General features: G+C 42.4%; 2 protein-coding genes across 2 annotated transcripts; one reads left to right on the forward strand and one right to left on the reverse strand.

Moving 5' to 3' along the window:
- Positions 1-4,842: 4,842 nt before the first annotated feature.
- Positions 4,843-7,489, reverse strand: elp5 (elongator acetyltransferase complex subunit 5). The gene is made up of 8 exons (XM_038995461.1): positions 7,161-7,489; positions 6,997-7,057; positions 6,816-6,896; positions 6,494-6,705; positions 6,131-6,306; positions 5,936-6,031; positions 5,744-5,844; positions 4,843-5,649 (listed from the first exon to the last, which is right to left on the reverse strand). The coding sequence occupies exons 1-8, from the start codon at positions 7,213-7,215 to the stop codon at positions 5,541-5,543; spliced, it is 891 nt and encodes a 296-aa protein (XP_038851389.1). The 5' UTR covers positions 7,216-7,489; the 3' UTR covers positions 4,843-5,540.
- A 704-nt stretch (positions 7,490-8,193) lies between these two features.
- LOC120049619 (PHD finger protein 23B-like) lies at positions 8,194-13,604 on the forward strand. The gene is made up of 5 exons (XM_038995931.1): positions 8,194-8,739; positions 9,878-9,909; positions 10,041-10,133; positions 10,322-10,955; positions 11,582-13,604. The coding sequence occupies exons 1-5, from the start codon at positions 8,712-8,714 to the stop codon at positions 11,773-11,775; spliced, it is 981 nt and encodes a 326-aa protein (XP_038851859.1). The 5' UTR covers positions 8,194-8,711; the 3' UTR covers positions 11,776-13,604.
- Positions 13,605-22,426: the final 8,822 nt, after the last annotated feature.

A 22,426-nucleotide genomic window follows, 5' to 3' on the forward strand; every position in this document is an offset into this window, starting at 1 on the left:
GAATTGGAACATTTGATTCTAGAGCATTTATATTGTGATTGTTTGCATCGTGAAATGTTTTGTACAAGTATGGAAATATAGAGCCCTTACAGGCTGTGTAAGGGCTATTTGACAAAGAAGGAGAGCGATGGTGCTGCATCAGATGACCTGGCCTACATAATTACCCGACCTCAACCCAATTGAGATGGTTTGGGATGAGTTGGACCGCAGAATGAAGGAAAAGCAGCCAACAAGTGCTCAACATATGTGGGAACTCCTTCAAGGCTTTTGGAAAAGCATTGCAGGTGAAGCTGGTTGTGAGAATGCCAAGAGTGTGCAAAGCTGTTATCAAGGCAAAGGGTGGCTACTATGAAGAATCTAAAATCTAAAATATATTTTGATTCGTTTAACACTTTTTTGGTTACTATATGATTCCATATGTGTTATTTCATAGTTTTGATGTCTTCACTATTATTCTACAATGTAGAAAATAGTACAAATAAAGAAAATCCCTTGAATGAGTAGGTGTGTCCAAACGTTTGACTGGTACTGTATATACAGTTGAAGTCAGAAGTTTACATACACCTTAGCCAAATACATTTAAACTCAGTTTTTCACAATTCCTGACATTTAATCAAAGTAAAAATTAGGGTTCACCCCCCCCCCCCCCCTTGGGTTGTGCCGTGGCGGAGATCTTTGTGGGATATACTCGGCCTTGTCTCAGGATGGTAAGTGGGTGGTTGAAGATATCCCTCTTGTGGTGTTGGGGCTGTGCTTTGGCAAAGTGGGTGGGGTTATACCCTGCCTGTTTGGCCCTGTCCGGGGCTATCGTCGGATGGGGCCACAGTGTCTCCCGACCCCTCCTGTGTCAGCCTCCAGTATTTATGCTGCAGTAGTTTATGTGTCGGGGGGCTAGGGTCAGTCTGTTATATCTGGAGTATTTATTCTGTCTTATCCGGTGTCCTGTGTGAATTTAAGTATGCTCTCTCTAATTCTCTCCCTCTCTCTTTTTCTCTCTTTCTTTCTCTCTTTCTTTCTTTCTTTCGGAGGACCTGAGCCCTAGGACCGTGCCTCAGGACTACCTGGCCTGATGACTCCTTGCTGTCCCCAGTCCACCTGGCCGTGCTGCTGCTCCAGTTTCAACTGTTCTGACTGCGGCTATGGAACCCTGACCTGTTCACCGGACGTGTGCTACCTGCCCCAGACCTGCTGTTTTCAACTCTCTAGAATGATCAGCTATGAAAAGCCAACTGACATTTACTCCTGAGGTGCTGACCTGTTGCACCCTCGACAACCACTGTGATTATTATTATTTGACCCTGCTGGTCATCTATGAAGATTTGAACATCTTGGCCATGTTCTGTTATAATCTCCACCCGGCACAGCCAGAAGAGGACTGGCCACCCCTCAGAGCCTGGTTCCTCTCTAGGTTTCTTCCTAGGTTCTGGCCTTTCTAGGGAGTTTTTCCTAGCCACCGTGCTTCTACACCTGCATTGCTTGCTGTTTGGAGTTTTAGGCTGGGTTTCTGAACAGCACTTTGTGACATCAGCTGATCTAAGAAGGGCTTTATAAATACATTTGATTGCAATTTTATTGATTTTAAGAATGTGAAATGTCAGAATAATAGTAGAGAGAATGATTTATTTCAGCTTTTATTTATTTCATCACATTCCCAGTGGGTCCGAAGTTTACATACACTCAATTAGTATTTGGTAGCATTGCCTTTAAATTGTTTAACTTGGGTCAAACGTTTTGGGTAGCCTTCCACAAGCTTCCCACAATAAGTCGGGTGAATTTTTGCTTATTCCTCCTGACAGAGCTGGTGTAACTAAGTCAGGTTCGTAGGCCTCCTTGCTCACACATGCTTTTTCAGTTCTGCCCACAAGTTTTCTATGGGATTGAGGTCAGGGCTTTGTGATGGCCACTCCAATACCTTGACTTTGTTGTCCTTAAGCCATTTTGCTACAACTTTGGAAGTATTCTTGGGGTCATTGTCCATTTGGAAGACCCATTTGCAACCAAGGTTTAACTTCCTGACTGATGTCTTGAGATGTTGCTTCAATATATCCACATAATTTTCCATCCTCATGATGCTGTTTATTTTGTGAAGTGCACCAGTCCCTCCTGCAGCAAAGCACCCCCACAACATGATGCTGCCACTCCCGTGCTTCACGGTTGGGATGGTGTTCTTGGGCTTGCAAGCCTCTCCCTTTTTCCTCCAAACATAATGATGGTCATTATAGCCAAACACTTCTATTTTTGTTTCATCAGACCAGAGGACATTTCTCCAAAAAGTACGATCTTTGTCTCCATGTGCAGTTGCAAACCATAGTCTGGCTTTTTTATGGCGGTTTTGGAGCAGTGGCTTCTTCCTTGCTGAGCAGTCTTTCAGGTTATGTCGATATAGGACTTGTTTTACTGTGGAAATAGATACTTTTGTACCTGTTTCCTCCAGCATCTTCACAAGGTCCTTTGCTGTTGTTCTGGGATTGATTTGCACTTTTCGCACCAAAGTATGTTCATCTCTAGGAGACAGAACGCATCTCCTTCCTGAGCGGTATGACGGCTGTGTGGTCCCATGGTGTTTATACTTGCGTACTATTGTTTGTACAGATGAACGTGGTACTTTCAGGCATTTGGAAATTGCTCCTAAGGATGAACCAGATGTCTGGAGGTCTACAATTTTTTGATTTTCCCATGATGTCAAGAGGCACGGAGTTTGAAAGTAGGCCTTGAAATACATCCACAGGTACACCTCCAATTGACTCAAATTATATCAATTAGCCTATCAGAAGCTTCTAAAGCCATGACATAATATCTGGAATTTTCCAAGCTGTTTAAAGGCACAGTCAACTTAGTGTATGTACACTTCTAACCCACTGGAATTGTCATACAGTGAATTATAAGTGAAATAATCGGTCTGTAAACAATTTTTGGAAAAATTACTTGTGTCATGCACAAAGTAGATGTCCTAACCGACTTGCCAAAACTATAGTTTGTTAACAAGAAATTTGTTGAGTAGTTGAAAAACGAGTTTTAATGACTCCAACATAAGTGTATGTAAACTTCCAACTTAAACTGTATATACTGTATTCTATTCTACTGTATTTTAGTCAATGCCACCCCAACATTGCTCAATCTAATATTTATTTATTTCTTAAATACATTATTTTACTTTTAGATTTGTGTGTATTGTTGTGAATTGTTAGATACTACTGCACTGTTGGAGCTTAGAACACAATCATTTCGCAACACCCGCAATACATTGCTAAATATTGGTATGTGACCAATCCAATTTGATTGGATTTTGAATTTCTTGATTTTATTGGGAAAAAGTTTCATTCATAAAAAAAGTTCATGGGATAAAAAAAAGTTTCAATATTTTTCTAATTGATTTACAATATTATATAACATCCCTAAAATATATAAATACCAAATTATCAAAGAAGTGTGTACAGTATTTGTCAAAATTTAACTTGTCTATAGGGTAATATACTTTATTTGTGTCTCTAAAAATTTGTTTTGGTTATGTGTGATATTTCTATGTTGTTTTGTATAATGTTTCTATAACGCAATAACAAAAAAACAAAAAAAGTATTGGGTTGGGGAATCACAACTTTTAAGGTGCAAACACCGCCACCTACTGTACTGGAGTATGCGGCGTGTTACGGCCTACCTACATTAAATTCTCTTCATTAGTACTAACATCCCACTCCCTTTGCCATAGATCAAGCCCTTTTGCCTGAATTAAGGACTTCCCTGCGGCTTAGTGGGGCCTGAATATCTACCCCCTCTCCTCGCAGCATTCTTAGCCACCACATCAGTCTTCTCATTACCCTCCACACCCACATTGGCGGGAACCCAGCAAAAGCTTACCACCACTCCCATCCTCTCCAATCCCATTAACAGCAACATCATCTCCACTAACAAATCAAAATCAAATGCTAAGCAAACAAGTCTCCCATATCCAACCTGCCTATCTTCAGTGGTTTCACCTCCTCCACCCATCTCAAACCTATAATCATGGCCATAAACTGGGCCGCATACACTGACACATAATCAGTTAACCGCTTACATACAATAAAATTGAAATCTGGGATATACACCCCTGCCCCCCACCCTACCACTGACTGGATCCTTTGAAGCAATAAATATCCTTAAAAATGTATTACACCAATTATCTATATACCTCTCCACACACCGTCTCACATCCTCACCCCATTCATAACCACATCTACACTTGGTTTTGGAAGCAGCCAAAGAGGAACGCACCCCAATGCAATTGCCACCCTATCTCTCTCCCCCAGTCCATATTCTACCACCTTCTGGCCAATTGTCCACCTGTACACCCTCTGCTTACCCATTCCTTGCTCCCAGCATTCCCCAGTTGCAGTGACCGCTGGATGTCCTTCTGAACTCCCTTTCAACCTCACCCAGTACACTAATGCAAGTTTGTCCTGCCTTATCCTCAGTGGCAGTTCCCCACTATTCACCTGCAATTATTACCCTGAATAAACATGGTGAAATACACAGATAATCATTTTTATTTTACCTTTATTTAACTAGGCACGTCAGTTAAGAACAAACTCTTATTTACAATGACACCCTACCGGGTTAACTGCCTTGTTCAGGGGCAGAAGTTAAATGTTTACTTTTGCAGCTCGGGGATTCAATCAAGCAACCTTTCCGTTACTGGCCCAACGCTCCAACCACTAGGCTACCTGCCACCCCAATAAGCATTGTGTTGTTTTATATTATCATCATTGATGACGTAGAAGTCAAGCCAAGCTATTTAAGTTGTATTCATGTATATTCATTGCTGACTATTCCATGCCAGTGATGTTGATTGTTTTTAGAGAGTAGACCAGTGCCAAGCTTTTATTGACCATTGAGTTGGTATACAATTGCATCCTTGAGGGCCATCACAAGAACTCAGTTGCTCCTTTAAAGGCCTAAAATTAGCAACAAACTATAGGAACTATTTTATCATTAGTCTATGTGATTTCCTGTGGCTAACGTGTTGGGTCTGACTAGACATGCGTAGAACCGAACAATAGGGCCACAGACTCAAGCTCACACACCAGTGGTTTGCAGTAGAAACTGCAAGCATTCTGTACAAAAAGGTGTCAATTTGAGGCATTACAAATGTGATAGTATAGGGATTTTCATTACAAAAGAATAACTAAATTGTTAGAAAATATACAGACAAACTGCAAACAGTAGCCTTTATTTAAACAGAGACCTGTCGTAGGCTGTAGGCATCTGATCTCAGCATCATTCAGTCTTCCACTGAAATTTTCCTGAATTGATTGTTGTAACAAGCAATATATCTCCTATACTTACAGACTCCACCCAAATAAACTTCCTCCACTGCAAAAACTGGCATTCGGTAAGCCTGGTATTTTGTTAAACTTTCATTTAAATCTCCTCTGGGAAAGTAAAATAAATATCTCAGGCAGGAACCCAGGCTATTATTGTGGTTTCCGGCATGTAAATGTCCAAAAGTGGCATTAACTGCAAGGAGCAGGGCACTGTGCTCTACATGGCTAGTAGCCTGTCCTCTAGACATCAAGGTCGTCATCAGGATCCTCCTGGTCATAATCATCATTGGCATCAGGCTCGTATAGGATCCGTCCTGAACCGGTGCCCGGGTGCAGAAGTGCTGACTTCCTGGAAGAAGACAAATAGGGAGAGTTCGATAAACACCTCAGACAGTAGCAAGACAGCATATGTAGAAAAGGCATGGCAGAAAACAAAATCTCACTTCTCTTTACTGAAGACGAAGGGAAGCGGCAGTTTTTCTTTGGCCTCTCTCTGTGTATCAGACAGGCGCAGGTTAAAGGTCAGGTTGGCTGTTGGATCCACCTGGGGAAAACAAGAGAATCATACAATACCATTGGCTTTTTCCTTATCATTCTCACATTGTGCATGTCAGGAATCAATACAGGCGTGCTACCTCAGATTCGTCTGTATTCATCGGTGTGCTTCCAGGATGACTGCGTTTGCTCTGTATTGTAACTGTCAGGTCCTCATTGATGCTGAAGATCTCCTCCTGTTAACCGACACACAACCCTTCAATCAGCAGAAAATGGCTAAGACAGTTAAATTCTTCAATTCAAACCAGCAGCACTCCATGCTCCACTGTTCTTACATCTTGCATGAGCTTGCCCGACTTGGTGCGTCTTGTTATTTTGGCGACAGCTCCTAGTCCTCTGGTCCCTGGGGCCACTGTGATGACTGAGGTAGCCAAGTGGCATATGCTTCCCACAGTGCCTCGCTGATGCAGGTCTGAGTGCAGCAGACCAATTACTGCTCTCACAACTCCACCTAAAGACGAGTGAATTAAGTGGAGCCTTTACTGAACTGGAGCCTAACAATTTCACTGACTTCAATGTACAACATGGCATCAATATTGATGAAATTGGAGAAACTTAGCTAACCTCTTTCTGCAGCGTTGAAATAAAATGGAGCTGGTCAAGTCAGAAAGACAGTGTTTATAAGTACCATAACAAACCTTTTTTGAGAGCCTGAAGTTTCTGGCAGATAGCAGCAGGGTCGTGATGCCTCAAAATCCACGACAGAGAGTCAATGACAAGTGTCACTGCTTTGGCCTGAGGTGTTTGTTTGAGAAGAGTGCCGATGTCCTCTAGGGTAAACTGGTGGACCGTAAACGGTGAGTTACCGGTCCAGCCGAGAGGGTCAGAGTAGGCATTGTGAAAGTGCAGCCTATATTCAAAGTCCGGGGAAAACATGAGCAAGTTAACGCTTGATCTCAAGAAATCTGCTAGTAGTGTTGACTCCCATCTAAAGGGAGTTTATTATTTGTTTATAGTCACCTCTGTGCAGATGTTCTGTCCAGTCCATCATTGAGTTCCTCTTGACTAACCTCAAACCCCAATACATGGACCACTTCTTCCCTGAAACACAATATATTGGTATGACATTAGCGCACAACAAACTATATGAATACTAACTAGATAACAGCGAAAATGTTCATGTCATGGGTAAGTTATTTACCGTTTAAGTGCTGTATTGATGCAGCTTTTCAGGAGGTGTCGACCACAGTAATTCACAGAATCTGTCAAAGTAACGCAAAAGCAACAAAAAAAAAAGCTAGGTAGTTAGCTAATGTCTGTGGTTCTGAAAACAATGACGAGTTTACCACCAGCAAGCATATTTACCTTGTATCAAAATGAATCCTCCCGCTTCTGTTCCTTGCAAAACTTCCAACAACATATTAACGTTACAGGCTAAACAGCTTCCTAGCTGCCCAGATAGTTAGCTAACGTTGTAGCAAGAGTGTCGGTTATTACGTGTGATGCCTCTTCATCCGCCTTCAAATATTGATGCTGCCCTACAAATCTGATGACAATTCTCATGACAAGCGTTTGTCAACTGGACATAGATGGAACACCGAAGTTTGCGTTTAGGAGAATAATGAAGTTGTACTATTGTATTCCATGTACAAGTCACGCAGCTCGTGCCAGGGAAAACTCAATGCTCCATAAGCATCCGGTTTGTATCCCCTTTCGCGCTTGCGCCTAAGCATGATGCCGTTCTTGTCTATATTTTGGTCATGAAATCATTAATGTAGTAAATTAGATTCTTACATGATTTATACAAGCCTGCCTGAAAGATAACCTTGAAATGCGCATAGTCTAACTGACTCAACAACCAAAAATACGTATCTAAGTTAACTCGTTGATACTACTTTATATACAAGCCTGCCTGAAAGGGACCTCTGATGGTCCCTGCAGGGGCCTAATGAAGGTTCTTATGGTAGATGCAGACAATTTGTTTTTCTTTGCGCATGTTTTCTGACATTGAAATTGATTCAGTAAGGGTCATTGTTAACTGTCAAAAATGTAGAATTCTATTTGACCACATTTTCTTGCATAACAGCGAAAATGTTGGAGAACAGGCATTACAGTCTTAGTTAAACGACACTGTGGTCTTACTGAAATTGGATGGTGTGGTGGTTGTGTTTGGTGCAATAAACCATTTTTACATGTCTGCTATACAGACCACTGAGTTAGATACAAATAAACCTCAGGTAGGTGCAATGGCACATGGGTAGTGTAGTTCTATGGATTTATCGTCCGTCCTCATTAAGAAGAATATACACACATTAAACTACACTACCCAGCAAAGCGCAGAGCTGTCACTGCGTTGTGGCAACCACAAGGGGCTTCTGCAATCAGTTGACATCGCTGATGGCTCGAGGAGGCGCGCAAGGGGCTACACGGAGTAGACGTATATTTTGTTCAACTCTTGTCGATAGTTGCTCGTGTTATGGAACAACGTCAACTGCATGTAAAAAATATGTTACCTGAATGCTTTTGTCCTATACAATGGATGCACCTGCTGCAGTTTTTCTCCGGTGACTTAGCTCGTTAGTTTACTAAAGTAGTTTGATTGCCAGGATTATGTATGCAATAGCTGCTGTGACGAAGAAATTAGCAATTAGCTAGCTAGCTAGTTATCTTGTTAAACGGGCTAATCGGAATTATTGTTGCATTTTCTGTTGGTTAGCCCGGTACCTTGCCGGCTGAACTATCCAGAACACAAGCCAACAAACTCCAATAAATTCGCTTGGCTTCGAAGAGTGGTGTTGACTACTCCGTTCTTGGCTAGGGCTTCTCCCGCACAGTCAGTAGTCAAGTCAGGAGAAAAGCACAGACGCTGTTAGCTACCTGGTAGCTACCATCACGGGCCTTGTTGCTGAGGCGACAATGCTTGAAATAATGTCTGAACACCAAGGTACGTTTAAAAGTGTCAGTTCACATAGTACATTTATATCAAGTTCATTGCTAGTTGGCAGACATTCTCGGTTTTGTTAAAAATCCTCCTTCAGTGAAGCAACTGTTGGTTGTTAAATCGCCATGCTAGTTGGCTAGCGAACTAACGCTATCCAACGTTAACATTAACTGGCAGTTTACTAGTTAGCGAAGTTTGTTACATCGCTGCTAACAGTCGAGAACGTAAATTAGCTTGCATAGTTATATACACATAGTTATCTTATTTATGCAGTAACGATAACTATATAGGCTACTGTACCTAGTTAGCTCATGTTTGCTAACTAACCATGTCATTGGTTGCTAATAGTATGTTAACCGCTGGCTAGCTACCTAGAAGTTTGTGCTAAGCAAATGGAGCCATAATGTTAACGTTAACATGTCTTGAATAGCTAACTGTAGTTAGCTAGCAAATAGTGCTCGTTGGTTAACAAGTTACTGTAACTAGTTAGCCAGATGCTGTTAGCTACCCAGCCATGTTCAAAATTCGGGAGGCTCCCCACGCCATCGCAGCCGTGAGCTAATGTTGGCTCACAATGCATGTTTCACGTTTGTTAACTAACTACTGTTAGCCAACATAGCCAACCATGGATATCTTAAACGGTCTTCACTTTGCGTCGCCCGTTAGTAGGAACTATCACGACAATGTTGTTGGCGGTAACGTTAGCTGGCTAGTTTGTGAGCAGGGCAGGTATTCACTCATTTTTAGACAACTAAACGCTAGCTAGCTAAAAAGGCAATACGTTATCCTTGCTGACTGACGTTGCAGCACGAGGCTAGACATCAACTTAGCTAGTTTGCTACTTTTAGAATAGAAATGCCCCCAGCTACGTTAGGTTGCAGACTTTGCGTTTTGAACCATTGCCTGGTTCAGTTGTTTCATTGCATGTTTCATTGCTAATGTTAGCTAGTTATCGCTATATTCTCTAGAATAGATACATCGCAAGGCCGAACAAAAATAGACCAACAGCAAGCTAGCAGCTAACAATACTTCACTGCGGATGGGTTAGTGGAGATGATGACGTTTTTGTTTTTTTACGTAATGATTTTGTTTACAAATCTGAACAGATTATAGTATAGTAATATTGTTTTCTTCCACACAGATTCGTTATTGAAGTGCAAAACGGATACTCTGGTAAATAGACTTCTGATGTGACGTTTACTTTAATCCCCCCTTCTGATCCTGTTCACAATTTTTTTGGTGTTGTATGCATGACTTATTAGCTTGGTTAATTTGTGTGAATGCCATTGTTTTTATCTCTTTAGCCTCCAGAGAGGAGAAAGAGGACCGTAGAAGACTTTAACAAGTTCTGCAACTTTGTCTTGGCATATGCAGGCTATATCCCCAATCCTAAAGAGGTAGGATAACTAGGCACACCAGGACATCAAGTTACCCCATTATTGATGGTGTGTGTGTGTGTCTGTCTTTTAATAGGGTTTGAGAACTTACCACATTTTTAAACAACATTTATGACCCTATGCATCAAGTATTGTTTGTCCTGTACTGTTTTCTTTATTGTTCTTCTGCTACACCTGTGGCTGTGTAGGAAGGTCCATGGTCGCCAGCATCCTCCAGCTCTCCGCACAGCTCAGGGGCGTCAGGGGAAAGCGGGGGTGGTGGTGGAGGCGGCGGCGGCAGCTCCTTGGGGGCCAGCTGGGGAGACGGCGGCAACGACCTGCACACCATCCACACGTTTGTCCGCAAGGCCCGTGCCAACAAGGGCAAGAGTATGCGCCGCATGCACTCCGACAGCTCCCTGCTGGACAAGATGCGCCTGAAAGACTCCCTGTACGACAGCCAGGCAGGCAGCAAGGCAGAGCGCAAGAAGGACAAAAAGCTAAAAAAGTTGTCGATGGGTTCTGCCATTGGCGGCGGGGGCGAAAGCGGGAGTAGCGGCGGGGAGAAGAGGGCCCGTATCAAGCGCAGCAAAAACCCCAAGCAGGCCAAAGCCCTCAAAAAGCTTAAGAGCTCGGCCACCCAAAGTGAGACAGACTCAGAGACGGGCCATGCCCATCCCGGGGAGCGCCTGGTCCGAGATGACCTGACAGGGAACGGGGTCTCCTCACCAGGAATGCAGGGGCTGGCTAAGATTCAGGTGGAAGAGTCCAACCGGGAGGCAGAAATGAGCTCGAGCGAAGGCGAGACCTGGATCGCTGATGAGGACATCATGGTGGAGTCGGGTAAGTGATTTCATACTGACCACGCCGTGGACAAGGAAGCGCAAATATCTTTCAAGTTGTAAACATGAGTGCAGTAATCTCCTCACACAAGATGCATCACTTCAGTGTCAGTCTATGGCTGCAGTGTTGGCTGGTAAAATGCTTGGCATGTAATTCGTCCATATTAATGCACTGGTCTGTTCCGTGAGTTCTAAACCAGAGGCTCATACCTGGGGTGTGTTCAGCAGGACACAATGTTTTGTATGCTTCAGATTAAAAAATATGTTATGTAGAACAAGCATGCCTCCCTGACATGTAGAATAAGGAATCACGTCAGGGGAACATTGTATTTAATGAGAAACTACTTGGGAACAATTGGTACTTTCTGGAACTTGAGTCACCATGTAACCAATAAATAATTAATGGATAATAAAGATGTAATTACTCTGTTTTCGTGTAGTTTCTAAGTAAATAAGTAATTAGGGGCCCATAAAATAAGACCTCAACAAACAAACAAAACAGTTGAAGTGCCTCTTCTCTTTGAAAACGTTTGCCCCCGTTAGGTGCCCACTGAACCCAACGCTACTTGTACCACTATGATATGCCCCCTCTTACCTCTTTTTTTCTCTCCCTCCTTCCTCACACAGGTGACGACTCTTGGGACTTAATCACCTGTTACTGCGGTAAGCCGTTTGCGGGGCGACCCATGATCGAGTGCAACCAGTGCGGCGTGTGGGTCCATCTGTCGTGCGCCAAGATCAAGAAGTCCAACGTCCCTGACATCTTTTACTGCCACAAGTGCAGGGACACTCGACGGTCTGTGCAAAAGAAAGATCCCTAAAGAGAGAGGGGGTGGGAGGGACTATATCCCTCCTATATCCCTTTTCAATCTACCCTATTTTCTGTGTTCCACTACAACATCCGAGTTCTTTTCTGCGATGCCTGCAGCTGATTGTTAACCCTCACCTGGACAGCAACTGTATCGTTAGTTTTCTAGGTGTTATTTTTTGACAATCACTATCCTCACTTATTCATGTAGGTTCTTTGTCACTTTCTGCCTCTGTGAAAACTGGGCTAAAACAGGAAGACATTGGGGGGAGATCTCTTTATTATCTGTAACATACAAATAGATACGCTTCTCTTGCTTAGTATTCTTACTAAATTGAGATTTTTTCATTGAAATGTTAGACTCCCAAACAGATATCCATCTCCTGGTTTTCATGTTAAGGTCATAGCATAAGGTGCATGACAAGTTATAGAGAATTATTTATTTAGGACATTGATGGACAACTTTTCTGTCTGTCAATGTTCAAGGAAAAAAGCTAGTATTTTATAATGGTACATTGACTATTGTGAGACACTCTGCAACCAGTAATCAATGCAATGCGACTGCTACACCATGACACAGGCACAACCCCCTTCTTTCTCTGAAAAGAAAATGGATACTCCTGTTTATTTTTGTCCTTAAGTTTCTCTTTTTAGTGTTAGAAGGGCAGCTCTCGTTTTATTTGATTGTTTTTGTAGCTACTTTTTTCTCATGTAAGCTTTCGATTTGCGATTGTTTATGAATTTCTTTGTCTAATATAACACTCAGTACCTGCTTATCACTGAGTGTTAAGCCCCTATGAGATGTCTCTCATTGGATGTTTTCAGATTCTAACAAATACCAGATCAAATCTGAAATGTTGAATCTATTCCATTGACATATGCAAAGACAGTTGGTGCTACAAGAGTGCACGTTTTAAAAGGCGAGCCCAAACCAAACACCCCTTTTGAGGTGTTATTTTTCATTGGAAAGTTAATTTCTTTAGTTTCATAGTTTCAGTAACTGCTAAGAGCCTGTAACTCATAAACTGAGGGCTGTGCCGTAAAGTTTTTTTGATGCAGCCCATATCCAGAAATATTTGTTGCTTTATTCGCCCTTTCTGTTTTTTGTCAACAGACATCTGCTACAGCACAGCTTGATAACTTTGAGTTCCCTCAGCATGACAATGGCGTCCTATGACTGCCCTTTTGGTTACGGTTTGACATGGCTACAGCCTTCAAATTCAATCTACAATGCTTGTTTTGTTTTTATTTACTTTTTGTGTGTATATTGTTTTTCATCAAGATACTTCTGGTTTGGGAATGTCATTGTTGTGAACTGTCGTGGTGGGAAAAGTTGGAGAATCGTCGCTTTACCTTGTCAAAGTGGCTCTAACATCTTTTTGCGTGAATGGTTGTAAAACTTTTTTTTTTTTTTTTTTTCATGTTATTGTTTTTTGGTTAACTTTTCAGAAAATGCTGGTTGATATTGCTCCCTAATCAGAATAGCATACAAATCTCTTCCCCTCATGATCTTCTCATTCGAAAAACAAAGTTGACTGTTTGTAGTGTACAGAAAAATCAGTTGATATCAGAGTCGTGGACTCGTGGAAGTTTATGTTGGTAGGTTTTACCTGTTTTTGTTGGTGGGAGAGTCATGTTTAGTCCCCAAAAAGCAAATGCACTCTCGCCACCACCTTTCCCTTCGATTCTCTGTGTATATACCCTGTTCTTCGATGACTGTACATATGTGAAAGTGAAAAGAGAGGGGAAAAGAGCCAAGCAAATGCTATATTTTCGGCATCTGATATTGTTTTTCTTTAACTGTAGCTTGAAAAATAAAATGTTTTCTTTTTTGGGGGAGCACCTGTTGTATCTTATCTTTCCAGTATATGTAAAGTAGATTAATATATTGTAAGGAATGCATTTTATTGAAGTTAGGCACACATGATGTGTTTGTCATTGTACATACTTACAGAACCACTAGAGGGGGATGAGTCCCAAACATCTAAGCAGGTTAGTACACTAGTACAGCATCTTAAATAGAAATAAATAGGTATAACATATTTGTGGGAGTGCATCTTTACAAAACAACCAACTAATTGGATTTGGTTAGACTGTAAGACAGTAAAGTTAGCATTGGATGAGACTGAAGGGGTTGGAAGCTGTTATTGTTGCTCCTTCATTCAGCCTTCTGGTTCATCCTGCAAGACAAGCAGATACACATTAGCTGGTTCACATTCTGGACAAACAGCCCAGTAAACAGATGGTTAGTCTATCCCTCCTTGTTCTGTGCTCTCACCTTTCTGCTACGCTGGTTGGACATAAGGCCGCTTCCAATAGAATCCAGAGGAACTGTTGCCTTCCTCCTGGAGTGACAGGAAGAGAAATATCTTACATGTTTGTTTGGTAGCTAAAGTGATGCAAGTACACAGCACTGTAATATAGCGCAACATTGTTACAATGTTACTACAATGTTACACTACATCAGCGGCTACTCCTTGTTTCAACGTTGTTACGTAATCGCCCACTGCTCCATTCTCACCTCTTGTCCTTGGGTTTGCGACGGTGGTGGTTGTGATGATGGACAGAGATGCGTTCCGCGGGGGTGGGGATGTGTTCCACGGGGGTGGATATGCGTTCCAGAGGGGCGAGGAAGGTGGCAGACTGGAAACGACGTTCTTCCCAATCCCGGGTCATCTCCCCGGCGTCTCCGGGTGGCGAAAGGTTGGCGAGGTCAGAGAGCTCAGACAGGTGTGGGAAGAACTCTTGGTCCAGCCAATTGACATCCTGGACATGGAGGGGGGGGTTATTTTCAGACAAGCAGCATATGACAATGCAGTTTGTATAAAATGACCAATCTGTATTTATTTGAAACCTTGTTATTTTCATTGAAGTAGCTACACCAGTCCCACACAAAGGGCAACTATCTATGAAATAAATGCAAGAATGGCATCAAGGTATTTCCAAGATCAAGGATATTTTTTGCCACTATCCATGTTTAAACTGTTTAAGAAAATCCACTGAGCATGTGTAATTTTCTTACCCGTTTCTGTCTCAGCATATCAGGCAGCAGGAAGGCAGACAAGTTTCCCAACATCAGGTAAAGTCCCAGGACAGCTAACACACACCTTGAGTAAAGCATCTGTATGGCAGACAGAAAATATTATATTTTAGACATTCATCAGTTTATTAGAAGATGAGCATCGTTCTTTTGTTGACTTGATGTGTTGCGAAATAGGTAATGCAATCAAAATATACTGAAGTAGCTCAAATTCTGATACCACACAAAAACATTCTCATGAAAGAAAAGCATGTAAAGATTTTCCACAATGTCAACGAAAGAGTGCAACCAAAGATGTACTCACCTTAAGACTTATCTTTTCTGTGAAGAAAGTTGGTGCAAATCATTTAGTTCCTCTGGGTTGTTGGCTTCTGACTTCTCTGCAGACTGCTGGTGTTAAGGGTATTTGTAGGCATGCGGTTGGGGTGGGTTTATATTGGAGTAGGATGAAGGGGGGTGTGTGGGAGACTATGGGACTTCAGACGTGACAATTATATCTCATATATCTCATGCCCGGCCTCGCCATGGCTGAACTTGAGGTCAAAGCTTTTAGGCGGTTCAGGACTTTTGATAATTGCACATACACGCACCAACATGCACGCATATGTACACACACGCATGCACACACTCATACACACGCACGCACACACACCACTCCACCACCATCACCCCTCACCCTCCACCTTCCTCTGGACTAAGGAAGAAAGATGAGGTAATGATTAGGCCATCATTGGGGATGGGATGCTACAGTTCATTGTTTACACTAGTTCCAACTGGTTCAAACTGGCTTTCATCTGTTTGTGCTTATCGAGATAAGATTGGTAAAGATGTCATGTTTTCTTTATATAAAAAAGACAACCTTATCTACATATCTTATATTTCACAGAGGGAAGACATTAGAAAGGACATCTTTATCTTGACATAATACAGTACTCTGAACAACTGTAGGCTATTGGGTTTTCCTGTGTTATCTTTACTATAGGATACTATATGATAATAGTGTTCTGAGGGACATGAATCATTGAGATCTATCAATCACTTGTAGAGTTCTCCATCTTAGACTTACACATAAGCCATCACCTGGTCAGTACTTTGAGAAGACAGCCGGACAGACAGACACAGTGAGTGATAGCATCAGATCAGATGGATGTCTATGCTGTGTGTGTGGCCAACTGGAAAACCTGACTACTTCGTCTCGCCTAATTTCAGCATTGGATTGCGACCTCCAACCACCCACACACTCTGTCCATACACACAGAGGAGTATGAAACAAAGGGAAGACTGAACAAGGGAGGGAAGGACAGAGGGAGATGGAGGAGGGGGTCTAAGGGCCTTGCATGGAGTGTATGCGTGGTCTGACACGTTTTCACTTTTCCTCTTTTCCCGCCCATGTCTTAATTATTTCTATTTCGGGGCCACTACAAATAACCTAACGTAGAGCCGTGCTGATAGATCTCCATGCAAAAAAGTCAACTGACGGGGCTGAATGTGGCCCTGCTAGGCCCGCCCGGGAGTCTGTCAACAGGGGCAGAGACTAGATAGGCAGCACTGATTACCTTAATTATCACAGAGCTATGGAGACACAACTTGGTCGACTCATTCTAGACTCCTCCACCCAAATGTGTGTGATTGTGTGTGTGTTTAACTGTAAATATGTGTGTGTGTGGCCAGCATGACGCCCCCCTGCTTCCCCACACCCGGCCGCCCTATAAGTATCCGGGATGACGGTTTGTGCAAAATTTAGAACAAGAGCTGATAAATCACAATGCGAAATTGTGGTTTAGAAGTCCTCCCCCTGAATTTTTTTTAATGTTTAATAATGTATTGTCTGCAATTCTACTCAGTTTGACATTACTTATTATGCCTCTCTTGAGGAGTATTTTGAGGGGTATATGGACGGGTATTTTGAGGAGTATCTGAATGGGTATTTTGAAAACAGTATAAGTGGAAGAATAAGTGGAAGGCCACCCTCAAAACAGATATATTTTGGGGAAAACAGTGAACTTCCTGCATTTCAAGACATTTTGCCTTAGGGCAGAGAAAAAATGGCAGTTTTGTAATGCTATTCCACACATTTTGTCACGAGTCAGAGAAAATGTTGCCGTTTTAAAGCTAATTTCATGCATTTCTATTTTCTACACATTTTGCCATTTTGCCATGGGTCACAGATTTTTTGGTTTCTGCTTTATAGCTGATCTCATACTATTTTTCAAATTTTTCCATGAGGATAAGAGAAAATGTTGCAGTTTTAAATAAATTTTCTTGCTACCCTTCACATTTCGACATGAGGCTGAGAGTTTTAAAGTAACTGTCCAGTGAAAATCTCACTTTTAAAAGTTAATATTCTGTTAACTCATACACAAATAATGTTGTTGATTCATCCTAAACAAAAATCCTTGCTAATTCCTAATAGAGGATGATGTAATCCTCCTGAGGAGGATGAGCTGGCTAATCAGCGGTCTACTCACATTAATATTTTTAATGACTGGTATAAGGCCACACCATTCTGTTGTGATGGACTGTTTTTCGTGCCCAATGTCAACCATTGAAGCTAATTTCCTGCATTTTGACATTGCTTATGACGTGTTCATATACTATCTGGGGGCCCCCGTATAAGGGCACAAGGCGAGACCCAGATGTGGACACGGGAGGCAGATGGTTTGAGTCTTTGATATTTATTATAATCCAAAAGGGGTAGGCAAGAGAATGGTCGTGGACAGGCAAAAGGTCAAAACCAGTTCAGAGTCCAGGAGGTACAGAGTGGCAGGCTCGAGGTCAAGGCAGGCAGAATGGTCAGGCAGGTGGGTACAGAGTCCAGAAACAGGCAAGGGTCAAAACCGGGAGGACTAGAAAAAAGAGAATAGAAAAAGCAGGAACACGGGAAAAACACACTGGTTGACTTGAACATACAAGACGAACTGGCACAGAGAGACAGGAAACACAGGGATAAATACACCGGGGAAAATGAGCGACACCTGGAGGGGGTGGAGACAATCACAAGGACAGGTGAAACAGATCAGGGCGTGACACCCCAACCTCCACGGGAACCTAAAACCCCCCAAAATAAATATATATATGTATATATATATATTTCTACAGTGCCTTAAGTAAGTATTCATACCCCTTCACTTATTCAACATTTTGTTGTTGTACAGACTGAATTTAAAATTGTTTAAATATAAAAACATTTTACCAATCTACACACAATACCCCATAATGACAAAGTGAAAATGTAGACATTTTGGCAAATTTATTGAAAATGAAATATAGAAATATCTCATTTACATGTGTCAATACATGTTAGAATCACCTTTGGCAGCGATTACAGCTGTGAGTCTTTCAAATCAATCAAATCTAATCATATTTGTCACATGCGCCAAATACAAAAGGTTTCACCTTACTGTGAAATGGTTACTTACAAGCACTTAACCAACAATGCAGTTGCCATACCAGGCGGTGGCGCAACCAGTCAGGATGCTCTCGATAGTGCAGCTGTAGAACTTTTGAAGATTCGAGGACCAATGGCAAATCTTTTCAGTCTCCTGAGGGGAAATAGGCATTGTCGTGCCCTCTTCACAACTGTCTTGATGTGTTTGGACCATGATAGTTTGTTGATAATGTGGACACCAAGGAACCTGAAGGCTAAGTCTCTTCTGGGTATGTCTCTAAGAGCTTCGCACACCTGGATTGTACAATATTTGCACATTATTATTTTTATTTCTAAGATTTTCAAGCCGATTTAAATCAAAACTGTAACTAGGCCACTCATCAGGAATGTTCAATGTCGTCTTGGTAAGCAACTCCAGTGTATATTTGCCCTTGTGTTTTAGGTTATTGTCCTGCTGAAAGGTAATTTGTCTCCCAGTGTCTGTTGGAAAGCAGACTGAATCTGGTTTTCCTCTAGGACTTTGCCTGTGCTTAGTTTTCCCCTAGTCCTTGCAGATGACAAGCATACCCATAACATGATGCAGCCACCACCATGCTTGAAAATATGAAGAGTGGTACTCAGTGATGTGTTGTGTTGGATTTTCCCCAAACGTAATGCTTTGTATTCAGGACATGAAGTTAATTTTTTTGCCACATTTATTGCAGTTTTACTTTAGTGCCTTATTGCAAACAGGGTGCATGTTTTGGAATATTTTTCTTCTGTACATTCTTCTTTCTTATCACTCTGGCTAATATTGTGGAGTAACTACAATGTTCTTGATTCATCCTTAGTTTTCTCCTATTACAGCCATTAAACTCTGTAACTGTTTTAAAGTCAACATTGGCCTCATGGTGAAATCCCTGAGCGGTTTCCTTTCTTTCCGGCAACTGAGTTATGAAGGACGTCTGTATCTTTGTAGTGACTGGGTGTATTGATACATCATCCAAAGTGTAACTTGGACAGTCGTGAAGAGGACACGACAAAGCCTATTCCCCCTCAGGAGACTGAAAAGATTTGTCATGGGTCCTCAGATTCTCAAAAGGTTCTACAGCTGCACCATCGAGAGCATCCTGACTGGTTACATCAAAGCCTGGTATGGCAACTGCTCGCATCCGACCGTAAGGCGCTACAGAGGGTAGTGCGTACAGCCCAGTACATCACTTGTGCCAAGCTTCCTGACTTCCAGGACCTATATAATAGGCGGTGTCAAAGGAAGGCCCAAAACATTGTCAAAGACTCCAGTCACCCAAGTCATAGACTGTTCTCTCTGCTACCACACATCAAGCAGTACCGGAGCACCAAGTCTATGTCCAAAGGCTCCTTAACAGCTTCTACCCCAAACCATAAAACTGCTGAACAATTAATCAAATGGATACCCGGACTATTTGCATTGACACGCCCCCCCCCCCCCCCCCCCTTTTGTCCCCTGTGTCTTACACTGCTGCTACTCACTGTTTATTATCAATCAAATGTATTTATAAGGCACTTTTTACATCAGCCGATGTCACAAAGTGCTATACAGAAACCCAGCCTAAAACCTCAAACAGCAAGCAATGCAGATGTAGAAGCATGGTGGCTAGGAAAAACTCCCTAGAAAGGCAGGAACCTAGGAAGAAACCTAGAGAGGAACCAGGCTCTGAGGGGTTGCCAGACCTCTTCTGGCTGTGCGGGTTGAGATTATAACAGTACATGGCCAAGATGTTCAAACGTTCATAGATGACCAGTAGGGTCAGATAATAATAATCACTGTGGTTGTAGAGGGTGCAACAGGTCAGCACCTCAGGAGTAAATGTCAGTTGGCATTTTATAGCCGAGCATTCAGAGTTAGAGACAGCAGGTGCGGTAGAGTGAGAGAGTCGAAAACAGCAAGTCTGGGACAAGGTAGCACGTCGGGTGAACAGGTCAGGGTTCCATAGCCGCAGGCAGAACAGTGAAATTGGAGCAGCGGCACGACCAGGTGGACTGGGGACAGCAAGTAGTCATCAGGCCAGGTAGTCCTGAGGCATGGTTCCAGGGCTCAGGTCCTCTGGGAGGGGAGGGAGAGGGAGAGAATTAGATGGAGCATACTTAAATTCACACAGGACACCAGATAAGACAGGAGAAATACTCCAGACATAACAGACTGATCCTACCCCCCCAACACATAAACTATTGCAGCATAAATACTGGAGGCTGAGACAGGAGGGGTCGGGAGACATTGTGGCCCCGTCCGACGATACCCCCAGACAGGGTCAACCAGGCAGGATATAACCCCACCCACTTTGCCAAAGCACAGCCCCCACACCACCAGATGGATATCTTCAAACCACCAACTTACTACCCTGAGACAAGTATAGCCCACAAAGATCTCCCCCACGGCACGAACCCGAGGGGGACGCCAAACCCGGACAGAAAGATCACGTCATTGACTCAACCCACTCAAGTGACGCACCCATCCTAGGGACGGGATGGAAGAGCACCAGTAAGCCAGTGACTCAGCCCCCGTAAAAGGGTTAGAGGCAAAGAATCCCGGTGGAGAGAGGGGAGCCGGCCAGGCAGAGACAGCAAGGGTGGTTCGTTGCTCCATTGCCTTTCTGTTCACCTTCACACCCCTGGGCCAGACTACACTCAAATCATAGGAACTACTGAAGAGATGAGTCTTCAATAAAGACTTAAAGGTCGAGACCGAGTCTGCGTCTCTCACATGGATAGGCAGACCATTCCATAAAAATTGAGCTCTATAGGAGAAAGCCCTGCCTCCAGCTGTTTGATTATCTATGGATAGTAACTTTACCCCTATCTACATGTGCAAATTACCTCAACTAACCTGTACCCCCGCACATTGACTCGGTATTGGTACCCCCTGTATATAGCCTCATTATTGTTATTTTATTGTGTTACTTTAGTTAGTACTTCTGTTTATTTAGTAAATATTTTCTTAATTCTATTTTCTTAAAACAGAATTGTTGGTTAAGACAGGACTGGTGGGCTTGTAAGTAAGCATTTCACGGTAAGGTCTACTACACCTGTTGTATTTGGAGCATGTGACAAATAAAAATGTATTTGATTTGATAACATGTTCTATCCACAAGGATAATAGCCTATAGCAGGGATCATGAACTAGATTCAGCCGCGGGACGATTTCTTCTTGAGCGGATGGTCGGGGGCCAGAACATAATTTCAAATAATTTGTAGACTGCAAATTGACCTTGCCCACATTTGTCTCTCTATTATGTGTGAAAATACATTTTAGTCACTCAGCAGATGTTCTTATCCAGAGCAACTTACATGAACAATTAGGGTTAAGTGCCTTGCTCAGGCACAGACTGATTTTTCACCTAGTCGGCTCAGGGAAATCGAACCAGCAAGCGTTCAGTTACTGGCCCAGTGGTTACTGGTCCAGCACTCTTAACCACCAGGCTACCTGCCGCCCAGATCCTAAATTAAAATCACTTGGAGTTGATTTCCTGGTGTTTTTACAGTTTTTTATGTCCAACAATGAAAATTCTACAGAAAACTTGGGGGGCCAAATATAGGCCTATAGGCTAATTCTATTCAACTGATCAGTAGAAGATTTATTAGCCCATAATTGAGTCGACATCGCCCTCTTGTGGATGTTGCTTTTTTGTCAAAGTTGAGAAAATGTTAATGACGTAGTCAGTTAATGAAAAACATGAAAACCTGTCGAAATGTAACCCCTTCACGTCGACCTAATTTTGAGAGGATTCTGAAGGAATCAAAGTGTTCATTGTAAAAAGTAACCTATTATTATTATGATAAGACACGAGAAAATACTGTATCTTCTCTTCAGCAGATACCACCTCACTACACTACATTGTAGCCGCAGTCGAAGAGCGTCGCTGCAATGTTTCACTTCACAGTGCTCGTTAACCTAGATGTTCGCCTTACAAATGTTCTTGTCTACTGAAAATTGTCAGGCCGTTTGCAGGGTCGTTTCTAGCAAGTATTATGCAGCGTTCATAGCGAAGTGGGAAGGTGGTAATTACCAGTTGTGAAGTCGTAAAACCAAATTGGACCCATTCAGCGTTTTGAACTTGTTGAGAAATGCTGATTGGCTAATGACCCACGAGTTACGTCAATCATGAACTAAAAGTAAAGATATCATGTTTGTAAACAAATTCGTTCTCAAAAATCATATAAATAGATAGCTTTTTAAAAATAAGGTTTTGTTGCATTTAACTGCAGAAAATGCTGCTA

Source organism: Salvelinus namaycush, chromosome 6, assembly GCF_016432855.1.
Source record: "Salvelinus namaycush isolate Seneca chromosome 6, SaNama_1.0, whole genome shotgun sequence".
Taxonomy (NCBI): Eukaryota; Metazoa; Chordata; class Actinopteri; order Salmoniformes; family Salmonidae; genus Salvelinus; species Salvelinus namaycush.